Source organism: Haliotis asinina, chromosome 16, assembly GCF_037392515.1.
Source record: "Haliotis asinina isolate JCU_RB_2024 chromosome 16, JCU_Hal_asi_v2, whole genome shotgun sequence".
In the NCBI taxonomy this organism is placed as follows: Eukaryota; Metazoa; Mollusca; class Gastropoda; order Lepetellida; family Haliotidae; genus Haliotis; species Haliotis asinina.
In genome coordinates this window covers 15,860,500-15,885,680 of record NC_090295.1, presented here as the reverse complement: position 1 = coordinate 15,885,680, position 25,181 = coordinate 15,860,500, and the positions used below count along the sequence as shown (strand labels likewise).

Below are 25,181 nucleotides of genomic sequence, written 5' to 3'. Positions count from 1 at the left end.
GACGGTTTGTAACGGCAGGGTCTCACTCACTGCCATAAGAGACTTTTCAATTTTGATCGGGTACGAACCTTTTCGAGGTAAAATGTTCAAAAGGTATGTGCGAATGTCCACTTTCGCGATTTGGTAAGCTGTGTTCTGATTGGTCAGTCTCAAAGGTTACCTGACACGACCTCCCATAAGGTTCGACCTGGGAGACTGTATACGGGGAGAAGAAACTCCACGAAAAGCCGCGTATGTCTTGGGTCGCTACGTAACCAGTGTAGCCAATATGGCTTTAAGATTGAACCCGGTTTATTTTCAGCAGCTGATTAAATTCGCTGAGTTTTGTAACAACTGAAATCCTACATGTAGATGATAAGTTAACTACACTACAGTTTAAGTCAAATAATTGGTATTAGTGTCCGTGTTAGGACAGTAGATTTGTAGTAAAGTTTCAAGTCGATATGTTATAGCTCACTGGCTTCAGTTCTCGATTCGCCGCGAAGATAGACTAAATTGTGCCGATACAAACTTCTTTCACACATTCGTTTAAGTTTTAGAAGGGAAACATACCTTTAGTTGAAAGATATTTACAAGTAATAGTAATAGTTTTATGACTTTAAAAAATGGTTAGAGTGTAACTGAGGTGTGTGAAAAATATGACATATCGCCGATCTGTTCTGATCCGCCGTTGAAATGCCACACGCCCTTGTCTGAGTGTTTCAAGTTATTTCTTCAAAAACATGTATCACATACACCTTTAATTCTTATGAGGGGAATATACTTTCAGGTGAAATGTGTTTGCACGTGTTTTGATAGTTTCATTATCTAAAACAAAATGTTAGGGTGTATTTGAGCTGTGCGAAAAATATGACATATCGCCGATCTACCATTGATGCTTGTGATGCTTGTGATGCTTGTGATGCTTGAGTTTTATAGTTCCATAACTTTTCTCTTTCTTGTTGATCTTATTGTTTGACAAAACTGGAAAAGGTGTTTAGGACGCTTTCTGACAGTTTTACACTTTCTGATTTTGAGAAGTGTGTGACAGTGCCACTTAACATTCTAGTAATGTCCATTCCATTCCATTTCCCATATGGAATAAGATATCTGAATTAAATATTAATCATTCTTCATTCACATAATTCTTGCTCTTAATTCTTACTATAATTCATTCATTCATTCATTCATTGTAAAATTCCGAATGATACAATCAACTGGCTGAAGTTGTGTTAAACACAGCTGAAGTAGCTCAGGGAAAGAGTCGTCACCGTGTGCGTTGGAGCCTGACGAAGCACACGTTAATTAGTACAAATGGTAAAGAAAGCAAGCGAGTGACCTATCCCTGTTGTAGAGTATCCTTGGTTAGACTCAGTAGTGGAGTGTAACGAAAAGTACTGAGGCTAAGTTTACTTAGACTGTCAATCAATTGCTTCAACCGACCAATCAGCAGTTCTAGTATGAACCATAGGTAAATATAAGATGTTTAAAACTGGCGATGTTTCCACCTGTACGGGGAATACAGATCGAGAAGGTTCAACATGCATTTATACCATCGCTTTTCATCATTTTTCACATTTCGACGTATGTGATAAAATGACGCGCAAAAGAAAGTACACGGATTGTGTTTCTTCCAATAAGATAAAGGTAACAAAACCTTTGGATGAAATTGACATTGAATGTTGAAGCACATTACAAGACACGTGCTCTATCAGCAAAATGGCATTGTAACAATAAACAGCGATGTAGTGATGACCACTGCAGTCGGTTCAAACTATGCTGGAAGGTCAAGGTCATTCCACACAGCGGTCGGGAGGTCAAGGCCATTCCACACAGCGGTCGGTACGTCAGCAGCACGAAGTCATCTTGTCACTGTCACTCGGCTCACGCGATGACTTAATGATGTCGCAGCTGATGACGTCACCGTCAACATCCAGTTGTGTAGGTAAATAACCAGCAGATAGCGATCCTTTTGGGGTGTAGTGGCTCTGGGGGACCCATTTCCGGGTTGATCATATGACCGGCCTCTCATATTGAAACGGTTAAACAGCCGTATTATGGTTTGTCTTATGCCACCCAATGTCCTCGCAATATGACTGTTGGAAGCACCCATTTGTGACATTTCTGTGACCCGTTCTCGTTGCGCCGACGTCAGTCATGGAAGTTTCTCGTAAGATTTTTGTCAAGTGATTGTTCAGCCTTCACGACAAACAGTTTTCATACAATCTATACAAACATGGGACAATAATCATAATTTTGTGAAAATCCGTACAAAACACGAACAAATGATTTTGGTTGCATTTTGGCAAATGAAACATGATGGTTGCGTTCTACGCCTTCAGCGTGCTAGGCAGGCGCTCCACCACTGCACCATTGCGCTCCACCACTGCACCACTGCGCTCCGCAATGTATACTAGTCATATAAAGAAACTGTGCATTGTCAAAATATTATCCCAGTTGATAAGTACGATAACAATGTCAAAGGTACATATACACTTTAACGGAAGAATCATGAGACCATAACAAGTAGTGAGAATTTCAATTGAATAGTCAATGACAATGACGTCACGAGTCCACAAGCGGGACAGGAGTCGAACGACCATGTCACAACTTCAATAACGGGTATGTCCACCAATCGGCATTGTGAACAGCAGTGCATCGACGACGCATAGTATCAAACGTGCAAGGAAGCCTTGTGGGATGTCACGCCAGATTCTTTCAAGTTCTGTTTCAAGGTCGGGGACGTTATCTGGCGGATGAGGAAGACGGCGTAGACGTTGATCCATCTCATCCCAAACATGCTCTGTCGGGGAGAGATCCGGTGAATTTGCAGGCCAAGGCTGTAAGTCAACGTTGTGGTGTTGCAAATCCATAACAACCATTGCCGTATGAGGGCGTGCATTGTACTGTTGGAATGTTAACCCAGGGCCATGACGTTGCAGAAAAGGAATTGCCACAGGTCGAAGAATCTGATCCCTGTAGCCGTATGGCGGGACGTCGTGGTCTGATCCCGTGAGGACGTGTTGGGGTGAATACGGCGAAGTCCTGGGATGGTACGGGCAGTCATCGCTGCAGTCTGAAACCTGTGGCGAAGATGGATCACCCTTATCCATTTGTCCTATCTTGGCGTTGTTACACGTGGGCGTCTAGACGTGGCCGATCGATTCGTAGCGCCTCACCAGGGCAGAAATGGTGTTCCGGTGGCAGTGGAAATGTGCAGCCACTTGCCGTTGAGACAGTCCCCCACGGACCACCCCAAGGGTGTCATGACGTTGTGCAAACTAGTAACCTTATGTCAAAAATACCGTGACATGTAAACAATAGAATGACGTCATAGCATGACGTCACAGTAACTCAAGTCAATATCGGTTTGGGTTGGACCTATGTTGGAGTCTAGACGGAAAAATATGAAATATATGCTTTTCTAAGATGCTTCGGTGAAAGATCAAAGGCGCCAACAATACTTTATCAGACGATATTGTGCACTTTTTGCATTACGTCACAAAGTGTTGATGTCACTGCACCATTCCAGTCTGCCCCATCCTAATCGAACTCTTTTGCACTACGTCACAATGTAAGCGACGTCACGATGGATATCAGTTGCCATCGCTTCGTACAGCCTCCCACAATAAACTGCTTCGTAGCATCCCGTTTCATGGTTTGCAGTTGCATCAAACAGCTAACATGACTGGTGGAAACATTACGTTTATGTTTTCCGAAGGATAAAATGCCTCATAGTTCGACTCAAAATTTTACAGAGACATGGTCATGTTTGCAATGTTTACATTCCCACAATGCAATCGTGGAATGTCGCATGACTAGTCAGCTTCAGCTGAGTGTACTGATCTAAACTTTCGTAGGTAGTAGAAATGAGACGGTCATTTTGCCTTGTATGGTTTAAGAGAATCACAGATGTAACTAAAATGATCTAGAGAAGATATTTAACCCGAACATAAACTTTCACCAAACTGGTCATCATTTGTTTTTCTAGTCTTAACGTAGGGGGCTGCCACGTCAAAAGAACAGCACGTCAGTTTGCCCTGTGCGAGGATTCTTAATTTAGGTCACAGACACCGTCGTTTGTTTTCTGCCATAGATTAATCGAAATTAGGCTTAGAAATTATTAAATACGGCATCTTAGAAAAGAAATACAGTTCGTTCTGCCACCATGTATAGCGTCCTCGCAAGCGTCCTCGTGCTTTAACTATAATAGTTCAGGGCGAAAGTGTGCTTTAGTACACTAGACATGGTGGTAGAACGAAGTGTATTTCTTAAAGGTCACATGCAACCAAAAAATCAAACATAATTAAAACACAATTATCACTTATTCATGACATATAATATACATTGCTGCTTTTAAAAAAACAAATAAACAAAATTATAAGCGTACAATCGCGATTCAAAAGTGCAATATCTTGTACTTGGGCTTACTTCCCCCGAAACGAAGCCCTCGGGAGACCGAACCCAGTCATAGCGGGTGGATATGCACTCAAGTGTAACGACGGCTTCCGATTGGCTGTTTCATTTGCTGATATGCTGAGGGTTCATTGTGTGTACAGAAAGATGATCTGTTTGATGGGCATTTTAGAAGTATAGCCAGTCACAAGAAAGTAAGAACCTTTGCAGATAACAACTTCTTTTTGTGTACTTGATGCGTCGTTTCAGTATGGATTCATATACTGTTGTCAAACAAAATCATATACACGAAAAGAAGTCGTTATCCATGAAGAATGTATATAGAGATGTTGGGTTTGGAAAATACATGTTCTCTGAATTTGCGCTCGATCCAATAAAAAAACATGTCAGTAGAAATGGTAAACTACTGCATGGCTGGAATCTGTCATTCGTCAAGTACAAAGCAGGACTTGAAACTGACAAGAGTTTGCACCAGTTTCCGTCAGATCCAGTCATCCGAAAAAAATGAATGTACATGTAGTTTGTTTGCAACCCACAGACATAAAAACCTGTCATGTGTATCACACGTGCCTAATTACATAATGTGGCAGACACGGGACTCGGGTGCACGAGTCATAAATCAACTCATTTTCTTTATGTCGTATAGTCTGATAGCTGTTAAGTTCAAATTGCACGTGGTCAATGATTGAAGCTGTGTATTGCATGTTGTCTTTAGCAGACAGGCAGATAGACATATAGGTGTAAATAAACCAGACACTGAGCTTTCTCTGTGACAGAGACTGCTTACCACAATCAACAAGCTGTTTTGCGTAACGAGTAGATTATTTACTTGTTTGTGTACACAACCAAGATTAGACTACTGCTCACGACCTTAGACCCTGGGCATGCATACTGTTCCAAGCTCCGCGAAACTATTCACTGCGCATGCGTTATGGACGCAGCGCAGCACAGCTGTTGAAACCAGTTTTCCCCCCAGCGCTGGGGGGAATTTAGTGAAACGTTTGAACTCCGATTTCGCGGGCTTTGTTTTCATTGCGTTTTTTTCAACTTTATAGGTTGAATTGGCATTTTTTATGATTTGTTTCGGTAAGTGCACACCGAAAGGTACCAGAATCTGCAAAGTTGTGTTTTACGTTGCATGTGACCTTTAAGTAACTACCGTTTTAATATCAGAAATATGAGTTTAGCAAGTGCAAAAGATATGCGTAAATGTAACAGCGACTGATAAAACATGTTAATTTGCAAAATAAATAAATAAATAAATAAATAAATAAATAAATAAATAAATAAATAAATAAATAAATAAATAAATAAATAAATAAATAAATAAATAAAAATAAGATTAGATTTTAGGACTATATACCTCGTGAAGTATGACTACGTGACATACAAACATATAGGTGCTGGAGACCTGCCAAATTCTTGATGACACAGGTTTGATAAATTCACATTTTTAATTTTTGTATGCACAGTTTCTTTATGTGCCTAGTATATGATGAATGCTCCAACAGTAACTGCTGGTCAAAGCTAATTAAAGACAATGACGCTACACCAAGTTTTACGACTGTCGCAAGTCGTATGGTTATATTATACAGTAGCCGTAGGGCTTCTATGTAAAAGCCCTGCACTTGACAAAGTATTTGTATAGCTGTACTATGAGGTTCTAAGAGGTTACCGATAAGCTCAAATAAGCACACGACTTCGATTAGGATGTAGTGTTCTTTTTTGTTTTGTTAATCGTTAATCGTTGTATATATATATATATATATATATATATATATATATATATATATATATATATATATATATATATGATGACCCATCTCGTTCTAGTGGTGCATTTTGTGAAAATAATTTACATCATTTCTTTCTGTGTCTAATTCTTGTTAACTTAAGAAATGATATGCATTATTTTATAGAAATGGATACGTCTTCATATCGGTCCTATATGGAAAAATTTGATTAATATTTATATCAGAAGTTGAAAATTTGCAAATTACTAAATCATGTCGATCTAAGTTTTAAGAAGCAATGTACTGAAACATAATGTAATGTAATGCTATAAATGAATTTACTTCAATGATCAAATCAGTGGCAGTAGATTATATTTACTGTTGATATGTCATACATATGTATGTAGTCAGCGCGTTTGTATTGGAGCTGCATTAAGATAATCCTTTGCTTGTTTGCCAACCTTGTCTTCATTATTCTTAATGAATAAAAATTGTGTAAATCATAAGCACATACGTTGCCAAGTTTCATAGTGGAAATCGTGGGTGTATGTGAAAATACACTCGTAATGTGATGAGAACAGTACTCACCCCAGACAGAATAAACACTTTTCCTACACATTCAGTCTTTTACATTGATATGATTTTCAGCGATATGGTTTTCAATGAGTGAGTGAGTGAGCGAATACGTAATGTCACATTGGCAATATTTCAGCCATATCATGACGAGGTCAAATTTGACATTGAAAACGAAAACATGTATATTATAAAACCTGTCGCCAGGATCAGGATCAGAGGATCAGAGTTAGAATTGCCCATTTATGGTGTTTTTTTTACATTTTTACAAAATATTCCATACTGTTTAAAGCGTTTACACGTGAACGGATGTATTGTAAAACAAATTCGTAACGTTGAAAAGATTATTACTAATAGTATTATGAGCTCAAAAAATTATGAAACTCGGATAAAATATTGGCGAATTCTTAAAACAACGTTACCTCTTAAACACAGCTATTTACTTGCACGATATTTGCACAGGCATTTCGGTACTTTGATGCATGATCCTCGTGCAATTCATCTGCGTAAAGTTAGTAGTTGTTTCTCTTTGCAGTTGGTTCCCTCAAGTAAATGGGGAAATTAATCTTTTATGTGACCATATGTGAACATATAGTGAGTGATTTAAAGTGAGTCTTAACTCCTGATGGGTAGTATACAATATTAACCTCAGAAGTATAAAGCTTTTCAAAAACTATTGTCAGTTTGGGACATAAATCATTCATAATATGCAATTATAGACTGGTGATGAGGCCAATACCTGTAATTTTATTTGCACTACAAGCCGGTAACGTTGTGTCAGCAATACCGTGACATGTAAACAATAGAATGACTTCATAGTAACTCAAGTCAGTATCAGTTTTGGTTTGGGTCGTTTTTTCTGTGACGGCCTCTAGACGGATAAATGTTTAAATATTAATGAAGTATGTTCTTGCAGCTATCGAATCAGTATCAGATATAGCTGTTTCAAAAGATATGCGTTACCCCGGTAAATGCAACAGGGATTGATAAACAATGTTAATTTGCAAAAAAAAAGAGGTTAGTTTTTAGGACTACATACCGTACTCGATAAGCACGGCAGGATGTGTCATACAAACATAAAGGTGATGGAGACCTGCCAAATCCGTGATGACCAAAGCAGAGTAGATTAGCAGTCGGGAGTTGTCTCCCTTGTCACCGATTGGTGCATTTGTTGTTGTATCAGTACCGCAGGCGTAGAGCCACCAACAGGACTTTGGTGGCAAAATCTAAATCAATTTGTCTTACAAATACATCACCAATAGGCTATGGTCGTATGTAAAATTCATGTGTTTTTCATAAGTGCACACTAACAATTTCTTTGAGAGATAGCCTATGTCTCATTTCATGGCTTCACGAACATCTCATAGTTCCGTAGCATCAGCGTCTTTTGCAATATACTTATATCATATCAGCAAATTTTCACCGAGTGACTGAGTTTAGTTTTCCGCAGTTTTTAACAATATTCCAGCAATATCACGCGGGTGGGGCCAGGAATGGGCTTCAGGCAGTGTATCCTTTCGGGCAAGCGAACCCGGATCTTCGACATGACGAGCCAACCAAAAGCCACCACTAGATATGTATGCCCGTACAGTCAACAAAGCAAATTTACCTGGGTATACCACGTTAGATGTTTGAGACATACGGCTACAGTTATGACGAAAAAGGACACACTATGAAAGTATTGAATACATGGCGTAAGATGATGAAATATCCTCTTTAAGTAGGTTTCTAAATGATTTATTTGTTGCCTAGTGGTTAATTGTATATATTTTATGTCATGACTGATGCAATCTTGAGTTTTATGTCTGACTGTGTGTGCCCAAGTCAAACATTGGTCTCAACTCTACAAATACACTTCTACACAGCGTGGTGGTATATACGGTCGTGTGCAAAGAGACGGGGTCATAAATCAACAGTGGTTACGAAGACTCTTTGGATGGGTGTCCGTTTTTGCCAGCTTGACTAGATGGTCTCTTTGACTCGCTCCACACGTGTCCTCACCTTTGGCCCAATGCCCTCTTTTCACCTTGCAGTGAATGGATACCCGGTGGGGTACGATGGGTATACGACTGTTAACCTTCTATCGCCTCACAGGCAGCGTGGGTTAATCGGGGTAATGCAACAATGTCTTAGCGCCGCAGAGTTTCTATGAGGCGTATCGAGGGCGCTCTACACATGCATTTTGATTGGAACAGTGCACAACTTTTGTGGTTTTAGACTTCATGAAATTGTCATGGAAAGGAAAGGTGATTTGACTTGGTGATGGTTCATGGGATTATGACAGTAAATCAGAGTAGCGACAAGGATCTGTAGGATGAACCCGACAGACATGTATGTCAGTCGGCTCACGCCGAAGACGTTTGCACGACTGCCCAAGCCGTTGCAAGCAGGAAGAGAATTCCACAGGAGACAATTCCCAGACATATAGTTGGTGCCAGGGAGGTGTAGAACATTGATTCGCGTTCCCTCGCCGGAGAGGTTCGTGAATGTACTTTTCTTGTGACAAGATATTCACTGTTGTCCCACTGTCTTCGAAACATTTGACTTGTATCAGTAATATCAAATTCAGCGTGATCATTTAATTGAACTGACCACCTTCGAATTCGCAATTCCGGTTCCTTATCTGAAGAGGTGGTGGGTGAGGTAGCCTTATGGTTATTTAAAGCGCCCACTCGTCATGCTGAAGACTCGTGTTCTATCCCTTACGTAGGTACAATGTGTGAAGCCCATTTCTGGAAATTGCTGGAATATTGCTAAAAAACGGTGCAATGTAGGGTAATGCAGTAACGTGGTATCCCCGGTATGACGAATACAGGTTGACTGAAGTCAGTTGAAAAGAGAACTTACCTCCATTTGGTGGAACTGGTGATCTAGACCTCGTAGTGAAAAGTTGCTTCTCGTTTTTTCGTTTACATGTCAGCCGTTGTGAACTCGAATCTCAAATAGAGAACCATGGCGTCAAAGCCGTCCGATATCATCATGTCTTTTAATTTGATGTCTGAAATAGCATGAAACCCATTCATACGCATAATTCAGTTTCATGCATATCACATGACATACAGCAGTTTCTGTTCGAATGACGGTCGTGAACAGTCCTTGGACATGAGGACACGGAGTTCGTATCTCAAAAAGGAAATGACAGTCTCCATACCATCAAATAGTGTATATGTATCACAGTAGCTGAACCTTCTCCGTCTCACGTCCACATTACACAAGCGTAGTTAGTGAAGGAATACCAAGACGAGAATATTTACTGTAATCTTGATAAGAACATCTACCTATTGACATACATGTAAGTATACACACCTGATTGTCTATATTGACACAGTTAGGACTCAACCGACAGTGGCATCTGAAACTCCTCCCATGTGATTGCGGGATAGTGTTGGCCCCCTTCAAACCTTGTCGTTCGAGCTGAGATTCGACCGTGTGTAACTCCATGCCCATGGTTCGGATCGTTGTTTTTGCCCTCAGTTACTTATTTGCGTGATCTGATTTTGACATCAAAGAGGGAATGTTGCCTTCAGCAGACATGAGGAATACATGCAGACTTAGTAAATGTTATCAGATGCACAGACATACACACAGAAATATACAGATATATAGGTTCATTTACATATGTGTGCGTATAGACATTTGGGCCCTTTTTTCCTAGTTGTTATAGGGTTCGGTCGTCACGCTGAAGACCCGGATCCAATTTCCCACATGGGTTCAATGTGAGAAATTTCTTGTGTCCTCCGCCGTCATATTGCTGAAATGTTGATGGAAGCGGCTTAAAACTCCCTCCCTCATCCACTGCAATCGAAGCCTTACAACTGTCGTAAGGATACATTAACGTGTGTTATTTATGATAACCTCAGCGCTAACTCTGTTCGAGGAACAGTTCTGAGGTTTCTGTTTCCGGCGCTATGCGACGGTTGACCGGAAGTGTAATCGCTGCTTGATGAGCTGAAGACCGTGCTTGTATTTCCTATGGGTGCAACATGTTAAGACCATTGATTGTACGAATCGGCTTGATGTATTCAGTGGTTAAATGTCGGTTGTCATATCACGACGCTCTCAGCAGAATTCCAGCTGTATGGTGGTGCTCTTTTATTAATCGAGACTGGATCACACAGTCTAGTGGTTAATAGCATGAGCAACAATCTATACAACTGGGATGAAGTGTTAATCAATTAAGCGAGCCTGATCCCGTTAGTGGACTCCTACGACAAGCAGGGGTTAATGACGGCCAGTTCTAACAAGGATCTTCATGGGTTAGGTCAACGTAATTATCTTCGAGACGGCATGTCATTTGCTCATGGTATCGGTTTCAAGATGGTCTGTTTGTGACTCCATTACTTTCTGCCTGACGACATATTGCATCAGCTCTGCTTAGTACCTGAAGCAACAAACACGTATGGCCAATATTTCATGCGTCGAGTGTGAATGGGGTTCGTGTTTTCACAAGCCTCACAAAATCGAATGTAGGATAGAATTGTACTTTTTACTCTCGTGACATCATATGCGACCTACGTCGGCTATAATGTCTAAGACCAAGCGAAACAGTAATGTAAACCGCTTTTTTGTAGATTTAGTTATTGTAACATGGGATTTTGCTTTACATGGGGTTTTCATTGAACAATGAAATCTGACACCAGGGATGAGAATATGTAAATAATTTTGATACAGTGTTACCGTTACCGTGGACCTTTGATTTAGTACAAACATAATTCATTTTCATTTCATTTCATTTTCCATTCATGCTGTTAACATTACATGCTGCAACTTACGCTCTGTAGTATTATTAAACATTGGTCAAATCAAGTCCGATAAATGTGATCATGTTTGGAGTTCCTGGGGACAAAGAACACGAATCCAAAAAAGACTACAGTAATTCCGGTGGTAATAAAAACGATCGTAGAAAGACATCTTACGCTTTTTCAGCATCAAGAACTAACACAAGATTAGGAACGAGATCGGAACACCGGAAAGCTCGCTCAAACCCTCCGCGTGATTAAAGCCTCCCAAAAACGATAGTCTGTTTTTAATCTGGGACAGATCCGGACTACGAAGTGATGACTTTACAAGTTATGCGAATCAGTGTGCATAATCTGTAGCTAGTAAACATCCATTCGGGCCAGTACATATCCAGTCATCGGTACGATTGGCGAGTGAACTCGGGGTCATTACTCCAATACAAATGTGCATCACTCTCTCCGACTTGATAAGTTATAATACGCTTTTAAATCATGCAAGATTGGGGACTGATAGAAATGTTCATGATATCAGCAGTTTAATGGTGAAGCCCTTGTCTACATTCTTGTCTTACCCGCCTGGTTAGCAAAATTTGGAAACTGTTTCGCCCACTGATGCAAATACATCCGACATATATCGTGTTTAAGTGTCGTGGACAGAAACAGATCTCGAACTTTATTCGCAAATGTTTTCATAACATTGGTGTCATGTCTTAACAGGAACTCAACACTGGAAGAGTCTCTAGTGGTCTGTTGGCATGTATAAGAAACTGTTTGTCAAATATATCAAAGATGCTCAAACACTGAAAAATGCATATTTGTGCTATTTGAAAAGTTTTTGTTTACATTCGGGAACTATGTATTATTAACCCTTGTATGTATACAACCAGAATTGTCAGAATTGTTGGCAGATCAAGAAACATGTACCCCTGAAGATCCGGGCTAGAATGTATATTCAGTAACCCATGCTTGCGGTAACAGGCGACTAACGGGATCGCGTTCTCCAGCGCGCTTTCTTGGTTGATACATGTCATCGTATCCCAATTACGTAAACCGATGCTCATGATGTCGATCACTGGATTGTCTCACCCAAACTGCATTATTTACAGACCCCCACCGGAATAGCTGGAAGATAGTTGAGTGAGGTGTAAACCTAAACTAACTCACTCACTCACTATGCGGGTGGCCAGAGTGGTCAGTACTATGGCGATCTACCTTCAGTTTCTGGTGAACTTTGGTTCGTTTTCATATCTTACTGTCCTGATTGCATGTTATGGAGTAGTTTTATATCTCTTTCTGTGATAACCTAGTTGTGTTATACTTACCTTTGTCGACAAGTTTTAATGAGTAGAGTAGATTTGGATTCATTTAGGTATATCTTGTTTCAGTCACGGTATGGATGCAACATTTCCGAAGTGACTGACTGACTGACAGATTCACTCCCTCACTTTTAAGTACCACTGAACATACCAGATGATTATTGGTAAATCACTGACATCATATCACACATGTTATATTTGGGATTAAACTCTCTGAGTCTGTTGGCGATTTGGTGCCTGACTTCGAGGGTGTGGGTTCGAATCCGGGTTGGAACTCAGCCCAACAAAAGTACTAGGATCTGTAATTTACTGAGAAAGTATAATCCCAAGTACAATATGCGTTACATTTGCCTACATGGGGATGGTGCGGTAGAGTAGCCCCGTTCACTCGTCATGTCGAAGATCCGGTTCGATTCCCCAATTATTTCGATTATTTCTGGTGTCTCCAGGAGTGATGTTGTAGGAATACTGCTGCGTAAAACCATACTCAATTTGTACTACTCAAAAAAGAAACGCATAGCTGAAACTTGTTATAAGTTTATACACTTAGTTCAGTAATACAGGGCAGTCATGAAGAAAACCTGAACGAACATTAACGGTTCAATGTTGCAAAAAACTGTACGTCACAAATGACAAATGTTCCAAGGCCAAGATCGCAGAGCAGTAAGTATCTTGTGTGGCCACCATTAGCATCAATAGTTGTTTGGCATCGGCTTCCTATAGACTGGACCAGATTCCGGATGAAGTCCCTGGGAATGAGATGGTACCCTTCCTTCAAGGCCCAAAAAGAGCAGGTAACGTCTATGGTTGAGGGTCTCCTGTCGCACACGAGCCAATTCGTCCCACAAATGTTCAAAGGGGTTAAAATCCGGTGATCGTTAGGGCCAATCAAGAACCTAAACGTTGTTCCGGGCAAGGAAATACCTGGTTATTCTTGCTGTATGCGGCCTAACGTTATCATGCTGAAAATGACGTTATATCCGTTCATGAAAGGAAGGACATGAGGCCTGATGATTTCATCGCGGTTAAGTTCGAGCTGTCAAATTGCCCTGGACCTGCCACTGTATGAGATGAGAGCCCAAGCCATAACACTTCCACATCAAATCTGTCTACTTCCTGTACACAATTTGTAGCGTAGCGTTCGTTACGACGTCAATATACACGTGCTCTTCCGTCGGGACGTCGCAGCATGTACCGTGACTCATCGCTGAAGATAACAGTTCTCCACCTTTGCAATGGCCATGGGAGATGTTGGCGAGTCTGAGATTGTTCTGAGTCCTGGCACTACCGATGTTGTGGAGGATGTCGTGGTGAACATGTTCCGCAAATGTCGAAGCCGAATAAACCTGTCCTTAGCTGGCGTGGTCACACGGAGGTTGACCTGAACTTGGGCGATCACGTGTTGACCCTTGCTGCTGGCATCGCAAAGTCTTGCTATGGTACTCTGTGACACATCCAGTTGCCTTGCAATCGCAGACTGAGACTCCCAAGCCTCCAAATGACTAATCGCATTGTGGCGCTGAGCCTCAGTAAGTCTAGGCATGACTTTAACACCAATTTAAGACTGTCAACTATCGCAAGAGCATTGAAACCCCCCGACTTATATTGGAAATGATGCGTGGAATGTGCGTGCAAAAGGAAACGAATGAATTTCTTTACGTTCACAACAGTGCGTTTTGGCGAGTTGTCCTCAATGACAATGGATTCAAACTCGGAAATGTTTGCAGACAGCGTTCACCATAGATAAGCTGATTACATAGACACCAGTGATTCAAATTCGAAATATGACATAGAAAAATACTACCTATGCGTTTCTTTTTTGAGTAGTTTACTTTCGGTAGAAGCCTAATTGACCAGTGAGAGAAATAAAACACATCAAAAACAAACATGTATCATCGTGTAGATGTATAGCAATATAGCACTCTGAGCCGCGGCGGGGGTGTCACAACGGTTAGTGCGTTTGCTCGTCCTGTCTAAGACTCAGGTTCGATTCCCCTCAAGGATACAATGTTGATGCCTAGTTCTAGTGGTCACCCTCTTGATGTTGCTGAAATATTGCTAAAATCGACGTAAAACCACACTCATTATATTGCTTACAGTAGGCAAACAGCATTTCCGCGGTGTGTCCATGTCTGTCGGGGTATTTGTACCTACCAGTTTTTAATCGTTGTATACTTATGGGTTTCTTTTCATTGTATTCTTAGATTCGTCAACAGGTCCAGCCATCTGAAGAGATGGTGGAAATCCAGTCAGGGTCCATGCAGGCAGAAAATGTACTTCAAGTCTCCATGGCCCCAAATATGTTGACCTACCGTTAAAAATCAGTTGTTGGCAATATATAGTCCTTGTCATCTATAGTTCCGTCTGTTTCAAAGTTAGTTACTAGCTATACATTTTAATCTGCTATATTCTAGTTGTTTTAACTGTCCTTCGTTGACAGGTTTTTATAATTTAGCTTTATTTATTATGAAAGTATAACATGTTTGTTGTCTCCATATGACTGAAATATTACCGATATTTGACTTCAAATCTTAACTCACTCACTCGCTCACATATTTCCACAGTACCTCGTAGTGTTGAAAGACAAAGTAAAGGGTAAAATCACAAAATATCATATTCTCCTTAGTTCAGTTCTTTTGTACTGAATACAATGTATCATAATGTACTCCTCCACTTGGCACACAAAATGTGTTCAGCGTGTATGACACGACCTGGAAAATCCATGTTTACACTTGTTCACTGCTGACCTGTTAGCGAATTCTTATCACCAAATAAGGTCGTTGACGGGTTAGTAAAACATTTTACACGCAAAAGATCTGAAAGTTGAGGGGAATACGTCATCTGTACTTTTGAACGAGTCAGTATCCGCCGCTGACACCGTCAGACCAGGTAACCACACTCGGAAAACATCGACAAAACAACATCTCCCGTTACACGCCTTATAACGAGGAGAATATCGCTTGGCCATACCCTGCTATCTGGATGACAGGGTCCGTCTGGTGCAATATCAACGCTGGTTTCATAGACGTGACAGTGTCAAGTGTATGCCAGTTGTGGTGACACCGTTAATAGTTGTCAGCTGTGTTTCAATTAGACATGGGTACAGCGGAAGAGAAAACACCCCTTTTAAGTTCGGGGGCGACTGAGAAAAACTACAGCGACCATGTCGTCTTCAAGCCTGGCGATACCAAGGAAAAGGGGTGAATAATTCTATGCTTATGCTTTGTAAGAGTGCGTAAATACTAGATCCGCGTGATAGTATCGGATATTGTAATGTTTTAAACTTGTCATTTCTGTCCTAAAGTCCCCAATGACAATATATTGAAAGATGCAAGTGTACATATCTAATATTCTTAGTCCAGCAGCCGACTCTCCACAATGCTGTGGTCGATGTAGGCCTTGGGTGTAATACGAGTTTATTTATATGAACTAATCATATTGTATAGTCAATGTATGAGCGATAGTGTCATACAGTTGTGATGTCTCTGCGTGTGTGTGTGTGTGTGTGTGTGTGTGTGTGTGTGAGTGAGAGAGAGAGAGAGTCAAAAGAAAGAGTCTGTGTCGTGTTTGTGTTTTTTATAAGTGTTTGCATGGTAACCAACACTCAAACATGCGAAGATGAGGATATACATGTATGACATGCTTAATTTTCATTAAACCCATTCATGTGCAGGGGCAGTGGGAAGCCTTGTGGCCTAAGTGTTTGATTACCCACATGGGTACAATGTGTGCAGTCCATTTCTGGTGTCCCCATCATGTTATTTCTGGAATATTGTAAATGTGGCATATAACTAAACCCAGTCACTCATTCATGTGCACTATGCTCTTACTATCGACCACTAGTTTGAAGGGTCAAGACTTCAAATTTTCTTCAAATGGAGTGTTGCGATGTTTCTTAAGGAGAAGAGTATGCACCTATTTTTAGTTGCATGATGTGGAAAACTATTTTTAATTGCATGATATGGAAGACTCTCAATCGTTTTTGGAAAATCCTGAATATAAAGTTGTGCAGTGTTCAGAAAGCTTCTTAGCTCTTGAATCAGTCAGTTAGTTAACTGTCCAGTTCCAGGTTTCTTACCTTTACCATCTGTATTTTCCTGCAAAGTTTTCCTGTTATCATCTGAGCATGAGGGAGGTTTTATGCCACCTTTTGAAATATCATCACGGAGAATGACTTCAGGAATAGGCGTCACACATTGTACCAATCTGGCAAATCAAATGTCCACCTTCAGCATGGCTCACACGTGAGTGAGTATGGGTTTGCAACACTTTTAGTAATATTCCAGCAATATCATGGCAGGGTAAACCAGAAATAGGTTTCACAATCACACACTGCACCCATGTGGAGAATCAAACCCATCGTTAACCTGAAAATTATGTTTGATTCTGAAATGTATTTCAAAATATATCTTCAGTATTTAAATCCATACGAATATCCCAAATTAACTGATTCAGCATCTTAACGTGCATAATTAGCTGCTTTGAAGAAAGGGATAAGCATATTTTTCAGTCATGTCGGTCAGCCCTATCAGAATGATGATCAGCACAGTCATCACACCAGGATAGCAATCAGTGACAGCTGATTGTACAAATCTTGTTGCACGTGGACAGTGTGCATATTCCTCTATTCGTCATAGCTCTAAATCAGTTTTCAAGTCACTCACATCATGTTTAAAGGACAGGACGGCAGGGTTTACATCTTTGTTAGCATATTCTCTTAGTCATCATCATCATCATCATCGTCATCGTCGTCGTCGTCATCGTCGTCATCGTCATTGTCACCATCACTTGCACTGAGGTTGTTCTATGCTGGACATCATGTCCAAAGCATGTCATGATCTCCTTTCACGAAGCAACCTCTGCTATACATTACGTCACATTCTTTAACATTGCACTAAGTTTGCCTTAGCGGCTTACGATCACCTGAGTGCTTTGTGAAAAGAGGCCCAGATCAGATATCAGTCAGATGCAGATACAGCTTTTTTGAGGAAGGGGGTGTGCACACTACCGAGAAAAGAGGGGTTGCACATTTTCAATGGTCATTTGACAAAATTTCTGGACTAAAGGAGGGGTGCGCATCCTGCATCTCTCCTCTGGATCCACCCATGTCAGTTTCAGTTCTCAGCTCTCTCAGTAAACAACTTGATTCTTTCAAAACCACTGCAGTGTATGCGTGGTGTGTGTATTTGTTTTGCCTGGGTCGCTCTATCCTGATATGGATAAACAGAAATACTGTCATGTCATAAAATCAGTAAACAGACCCATAGCCTGGACATAAACAAGAATTATCCATGTAATGTGATTTTACTGTTTCCTGATATCATGGACCGCATCATTTAAACTAGTGACTAATGATTGTAGGATACAGGTTTGATACAATGGTATATAAGTGACATTTGTCACATAAAGTTGATTTTCACATGTCAGCTTTAAGCTGTTCATTATCACGGTAATGACAGCTATACGACAGAAACTTGAAGTAATAGGATGTGGCAAACAATCATCTTATTGTCATGTACTGTGTGTATAAGAGTTGTGAAATACTTTCATAATATGAAACATCATCCTGATGTCTGAAAAAAGCAAAACATTTTGATGAAATAGTGAGTTTTGATTAGACTTTGGTGGGCTCAGTTTGATTCATATTCATTTACCAACAAGGTGTCAACATTAATATATCCCATATGTGCACATTGAATACGGTTGAATACTTAGATTCTTAGAATTGTTACCATATCAGGTGTTGCACTTGTAGGCTAATATCGTTCATATTTATCTAATGAAAATAACAAATGAGATACATATTGGAATATTATTTGAATATTATTTGGATTTATATCAGGTGATGTGTTAATAATAAATGAAAAATGGCAAAATTACTACTTAGGATGCCAGTTGCAATATGAACATGATATAGAAAAAATCAGACATAACTCAGCATTTTTTGAAATACATCTGGATTCATGACAATTTCTCATGAGTAAACCAAATTAGTGAGTGAGTGTATTTTTAAGCACTTACAGCAATATTCCAGTAATATCCTAGGGGGAGTACCAGAAATGGTCTCACACATTGTACCCATGTAGATAACTAAATTAGGGTCTGAAGCATGGCTAGTGATTGCTTTAACTACCTGGCTACCAATGCACCTTGAAGAAACTGGACAGGGTTTGAAAACATTTTTAAAAGAAATTTGATTGAATAGTTGATCCTTGTGTCAGATAAGCTGCACAAGGAGGATTGGTATGCTATTTAGGAGACAATGTATTATGACTCACTAGTCACTGAGTCAGTTCTAAAATAACTAAGAACATTCATCCTTCTTGGATTAAGCTTTACAAAATTCTGTTTACGAATTGTTATTTACTACAGCAGTACAGGTGCGGTGTTGTAGCCCAGTGGTCAAAGTTCACTTGTCACGTCAAAGACTTGAGTTTAATGTGTGAAGTCCATTTCTGGTGTCCCCAGCATTGATATTGATAGATTATTATTAAAAATAGCATAAAGCGACACTCACTTATTTACTACATATCTGACATGCAAATTTAGAAACCAGTTATATTATATTTGTGTTTTTTTTCTTTTAAGGAAATGTAGATAATACACTTTTTTTAATGACATGTAAGTGTCTCCATCACAGTATTCTATTTGCATCTCTAAATAAATTCCTTTGCTGTAAATGCAAATAATTATTATTTGTTTATGACTGATGCACTATTTGTTTAAAAATGTACTCAAGATTTTATCATGTTTGTTAGTCGTCTGTTCAAGGCTTGAGTTTGCAAAGACCAATTACGTTTCTTGTTTTCATGCATCAGAAATTCCGTTTCACTGCTTTCAGATATTCTAGTTTTTCTAGTTTAATATCCTCATTTCATGGGTAACAGCTTCAGGAAAATGATTTTTGATAGGACCTCTTTGATTGATTTGAGTGAGTGAGTGAGAGGAATTTGACATGCGTTATTTTTGTAAGAATCAATTAATCATTTAAGCTGAATTACACAGTTGTTAATGTAATTGTGCAGAAAAATCCACCTGTTAACAAAATGAACACCATTGAGAAAACACAAAAGAATAGAAGGACCACATTTTTGACAATGTCAAACCACTTTTCTTGTCATAGTATGTGTGTGATGTACTCAGCATTTTTGTCATACTTGACAGACTGATAATTCTTGTTGAAATTACGAGTTATCTATTGTTAAAAGTATCCCAAGGAATTTTATCAGGGGGGGTAGGGGGTGGGGTAGTATTGCTCTTTGTTGTCACTTTTGGGAGAAATAGACTTACAAGGTTAATGTGTACATCAGCCTGAAACAAGTGAATGTAAACATCTTTTTATGATCACATGACGGTCTTGATAGGTCATCTGGTTTAAACATAGGACATAGTCTAGGCAACACGGGTCACAAAATATTTCTTGCACTATGACATTCGACATTCATAAACCTGTGATAAACTACAGAGTTACTTCAGGTTGTAACATCAGGAATGCTTTGTGGATTGGGACTCCAGTGGACTGAGGTGTCTCCATTGTTGGTGGCTGTAGAAGTGTCCTTTATAAGTGTCCTTTATTGGTGTTCCATAATAGGTGCCTTTTGTAGGTGTCTCCATTGTTGGTGTCATTAAAAATGTCCTATATAAGTGTCCTTTATTGGTGTCTTTAATGTAGGTGTCCTTCATAGGTACCATTAAAAGTGTCCTTAATTGGTGTCTCCATTAGAGGTGTCTTTTATTGGTGTCTCCATTGTTGGTGTCCTTGATTGGTGTCTCCATTGTTGCTGTCCTTTGTTGGTGTCTCCATTTTTGGTGTCCTTTAGTGGCCTCTCCATTTTTGGTGTCGTTTATAGGTGTCCCCATTATGGGTGTCCTTAAAAGTGTCCTTCATCAATGCCTTTATAGGTGTCTCCATTAGTATTGTTGGTATCCTTTATAAGTGTCCATTATTGGTGTCTCCATTATAGGTTTCCCCTAAAGTGTCCTTTATAAGTGTCCTTTATAAGTATTCCATCATAGATTTGTTTTATAAGTGTTTCTGTTATAGGTGTCCTTTAAAGGTGTATATTACATATGTCCTTTATTGGTGTCTTCATTATAGGAATCCTTTATTGGTGTCCTTTACAGTTGTCTGCCAACATGTGACGGGGGGTACACATCAACATCATAATTACTTGTAAACTAGTCTCTCAGAGGGAGGGAGGGAGGGATGGAGATGCAGTAAAAGTTCACACGATGGATCACCCGAACCCTCTCTGCTGCATTTCTATCTCAATCTGTAAATAACAATAAGAGTACTTATATGGCGCCTCATCCACATCACTAAGGGACATGCTCTAAGCGCATGCACTGAACATCATTAATCTGTTTTCAACTTTTCAAACGTGGGTGAGTGAGTGAGTTACTTGCTGCAGACATTGTACCCAAGTGGGGTGTCGAACCTTGGTCTTTGGCATCATCGCTTTAACCACTAGGCTACCCTCACCAACTTTGTGACAAAAACAAATCTCGGCACTTATATTGTGTGCTTTAAATAGTAATGATTGATGTTAAAATGGTTTGTTTTGATCTTTTGATTGTTTGGTAAAGCTTCGGTATCTGTCAACACATATACACATGCACAAAAGTTAAGTGCCATTATTTTCATAGTGTCTTGATTTCACCACTGAAGATCAGAAATACAAGCTATAAATGTTTATGACTGAATTAGCCTTCCACAGATTCTTGAACATAAGATTGTAAAGATATGACAAGGACAACGTTCTGCATGTGCAACTCATTTCCCTACCATCTGAATCTTGAAAATCAAGTTCACACACTTGGTTTCAAGCATTGTCATCATCAACTGATGAACTTCCTGAGTCTCTGTTCAAATATAAACTGTCATGTTGCTATTATGATGTGATTGGAAAGATTTTTATACAGAAACACTATCTGGTGTCAGTGTCATCAACAAGTGAAATAATGAATAATTATGAATAATTATTGAACAGCAAAAAAAATGCAAGTCTGGCTTTTTTTAGTAGAAGACATAAACATGAATGCTTACTTTTATGAGATTTCATTTTTAATTAAATTTTTAATTTTCTTTTGCTATTCAGGATAATAATGGGTACAACACCTATTACATTTTCTGTATGGTGAATGTTTGTGTCAGAATCAGTGTGATAAGTCATACGCATAGGATCGGCCTTCTCTAACAGGGACAACATATCATGACTCACTACTTATTGAGTCAATTCTAAAACAAACTTGTACAGTCATCCCTTGGCTATTACACATTTAAACTTTATGTTATTATCTAACATGACCGGTGAGATTTCCCCCTTAACTTGGTGACTTGTGTTAGTGACAATAAACATATCTTGTACCGATGGCGTTAACACCTGATATAATGAATCAGGGCAGCATGGGGTGCAATACCAACCTAATCTTCATAGAGCTGGAATTTTGCTGACTGTCATAAATGGTTCTAGTTCAGCCATTTTGCTTGTTGTGTATTCAGGTCAATGACTCAACTTCTACCTTGTGGTACACATATAACATTTTCTGTGGTGTTTGATATGAAAAACACATACTGTTACATGTAATATATTTTATTATAAAAAAACCCCAACAAATCAATGTGCCTTATTGTTCAACTGACAAGTCCAGCCCACACTTACTGGATGTCTTTCAGTACAAAGGTAACAGCCCTAAATGCATTTGGTACAGTGTACATATTGCGTATGCATACTTGATAGCAGGAACGTTCAAGCATTATGATTCCTTATATCTTTCATACTTTTTTCCCCCCGGCATGTAATGCGGGGGCATATAATCAACGCCTCGTCTGTCCGTCCGTAATCTTTTTGTTTCTGGAGCATAACTCAGAAACCGTTCAGTATTTTAGACCAAACTAGGTAGATATATCAATCAGAACCTAAAGTGGTGCCTTTTGCTATGTACAGGTTTTTGTGATTTATTATTTTCTTGGTTTCCATGGAAACGTTTTGGACATAGTCTCAAAGGTGAGAGGGGTGTTTGTTTCCAGAGCATAACTCAAAAACCATTCAATATCTTTCTGCAAAACTTGGTAAATATATCAGTCAGAAGTTGAAGTAGTTCCTTTTGCTATGTACAGGTTTTTGTGATTTATTATTTTCTTGGTTTCCATGGTAACGTTTCAGACTTATTCTGAAAATGGAATGATGGGCTTCGTTTCCAGAGCAGAACTCAAGAACCATTCAACATTTTTCTGCAAAACTTGGGAGATATATCAATCTGAACCTACAGTGGTGCCTTTTGGTATTTACAAGTTTTTGTGATTTATTATTTTCTTGGTTTCCATGGAAATGTTTCAGACATAGTCTCAAAAGTGAGAGGTGTGTTTCGTTTCCGGAGCAGAACTCAAAAACCGTTCAATATTTTTCTGCAAAACTTGTTACATATATCAGTGAGAACCTGAAATGGTGCCTTTTGGTATTTACAGGTTTTTGTGCTTTATTATTTTCTTGGTCTCCATGGAAACTTATTCTCAAAAGTGAGAGGTGTGTTTCATTTCCGGAGCAGACCCCGGCATGTAATGCGGGGGGATGTAGTCGACGCCTCATCTGTCCGTCCGTAATCATTTTATTTCCGGAGCATAACTCAGAGACCGTTCAATATTTTTAGACCAAACTCAACCTATGATCTCAACCTATGGTTGTGCCTTTTGCTATTTACAAAGTTTTGGCATTTTTATTTTTTTCGTTTTTTCATGGAACGTTTTTGGTGTTAGTCTAGTGGTGGGGCGGGTTTCCTTTCCGCAGCATAACTCAAAAACCGTTCAATATTTTTCTGCAAAACTTGGTAGATATGTGTGGCAGGCCCTAAAGTATTTTTGGTATTTACAGTTTTTTGTGATTTATTATTTTGTTGGTCTCCATGAACGCGTTGTTGACTTCCTTTCCGGAGCACAGCTCGAAAACCATTTCATATCTTTCAATAGATCTTGGCAGATATGCGAGACGTATCTTGAAATGGTGACTTTTTCTGATTACAGATATATGGCATTTATATTTTTCATGAATTCCATGGAAACAATTCAAACATTGTCTAAAAAATACAACAAGTAACTGTCAGATGATTTGTCCCTTGAAATATGTGGGGGCCGGGGAGATATGTCATGATGACTCTTGTTTCCTTGGCTGTTGAATTTGATATTTCAAACTGAGCGCTTCAAAATCTTAGAACTTTGAAAAGATATTCTTTTAACATTTTTTTAACCATTTAAGGCATTTTTGTTCTGGAAATTATGCATTAGTTAACCTTGTCAAGTTTCTGTTTATGTATATTGTGTAATTTTTCATATCCTTGAATATCCTTTTCATATCCTCCTAATTCTGTTTTCATCTCATGTTACCAGTTATTACTTGGTTCTGTGTAAGGATGTGAATTTAATCAAAAGTAAAACCTTTATCTATCCAGCAGTGTACAAGTAATATAGATTCCTGCAGCTAGCCACAAGATATTGTCAGTGCTCATGAAGAAAATGATGCGAGTGAGAGTATAGTTTTACACTAATTTTAGCAATTTGCTAGCATCATCACAGTTTACACCAGAAATGGACTTTACACCTTATACCCATGAGGGGAATCGAACCCAGGTGTTTGGCATGACAAGCAAACGCTTTATCCACTTGGCTATGGAGCTGTCACAGAAACTTATGTAGTGGAGGGTTGAGTGTTGGAAGGTTTCATGAAAAGTTATTGAAAACATTATAATAATATAATAATACTTTGTTTGCCTGACAAAGGAATTCTTTTCACAACACCGAGGCGTACAGCATGATTAAACAAAATAAGCAAAGAAAAATGAGTGGTTTACTGTAAATACTGTAAGTTTAAATGTCATGGATCATAAGAAAACAATGACTGAGTTCATTAAAGTGGAAATAAACATGACATGAAGTTTGATACCAACATTTTACAGTAAATGTCTATTACCTTATCTAGGGCTGGCTGAAAAGATTGATAATCAGAAATATAGTCAATCGGAATCTTCATTAATGATTATGGATGTGAATATTGTGTCATCGTTAACGTTGTTTATAAACTAATGTAATGCAATAGAGTTTGTTAATATGCTGCTTCTAAATTATTTGTAATAATAAACAATGGTTTGTTAGTAATTCAGTAAAATATTGATCATAACTCAGTGGTCTATAATGAAACCAAGCCCAAACTGTAACACTGGAATTTTTTCTCTTTGTACAAAATTACCTTTCACCTTGAAACGTGTTCCTTTCATGTTGCACAAGACGTGGAATATATAGTTCTCAGTTGTAATAATTTATTGTTTTAAGCATGCTACATTGATAAGCCTTGACTGGGCTGCCTCCATGGTGAAGTGGGTAGAGCATCTGCCTGGAGAGCTAAAATTTGCACATTCAATCCCTGGCCATGTCA

General features: G+C 39.2%; 1 protein-coding gene across 3 annotated transcripts in view; it reads left to right on the top strand.

Moving 5' to 3' along the window:
- The window catches only part of LOC137267912 (ATP-dependent translocase ABCB1-like), a 168,631-nt gene that overhangs the window by 14,619 nt on the left and 128,831 nt on the right, over positions 1-25,181 (top strand). The window contains exon 1 of one of the 3 annotated variants that reach the window (XM_067802354.1): positions 15,513-15,956. The exons of the other annotated variants lie outside the window; for them this stretch is intronic. Coding sequence (XP_067658455.1) covers positions 15,853-15,956 — 104 coding nt within the window. The 5' untranslated portion in view covers positions 15,513-15,852. Of the gene's footprint in view, positions 1-15,512; positions 15,957-25,181 lie in introns of those variants that run through there. 3 annotated transcript variants of the gene reach the window in all.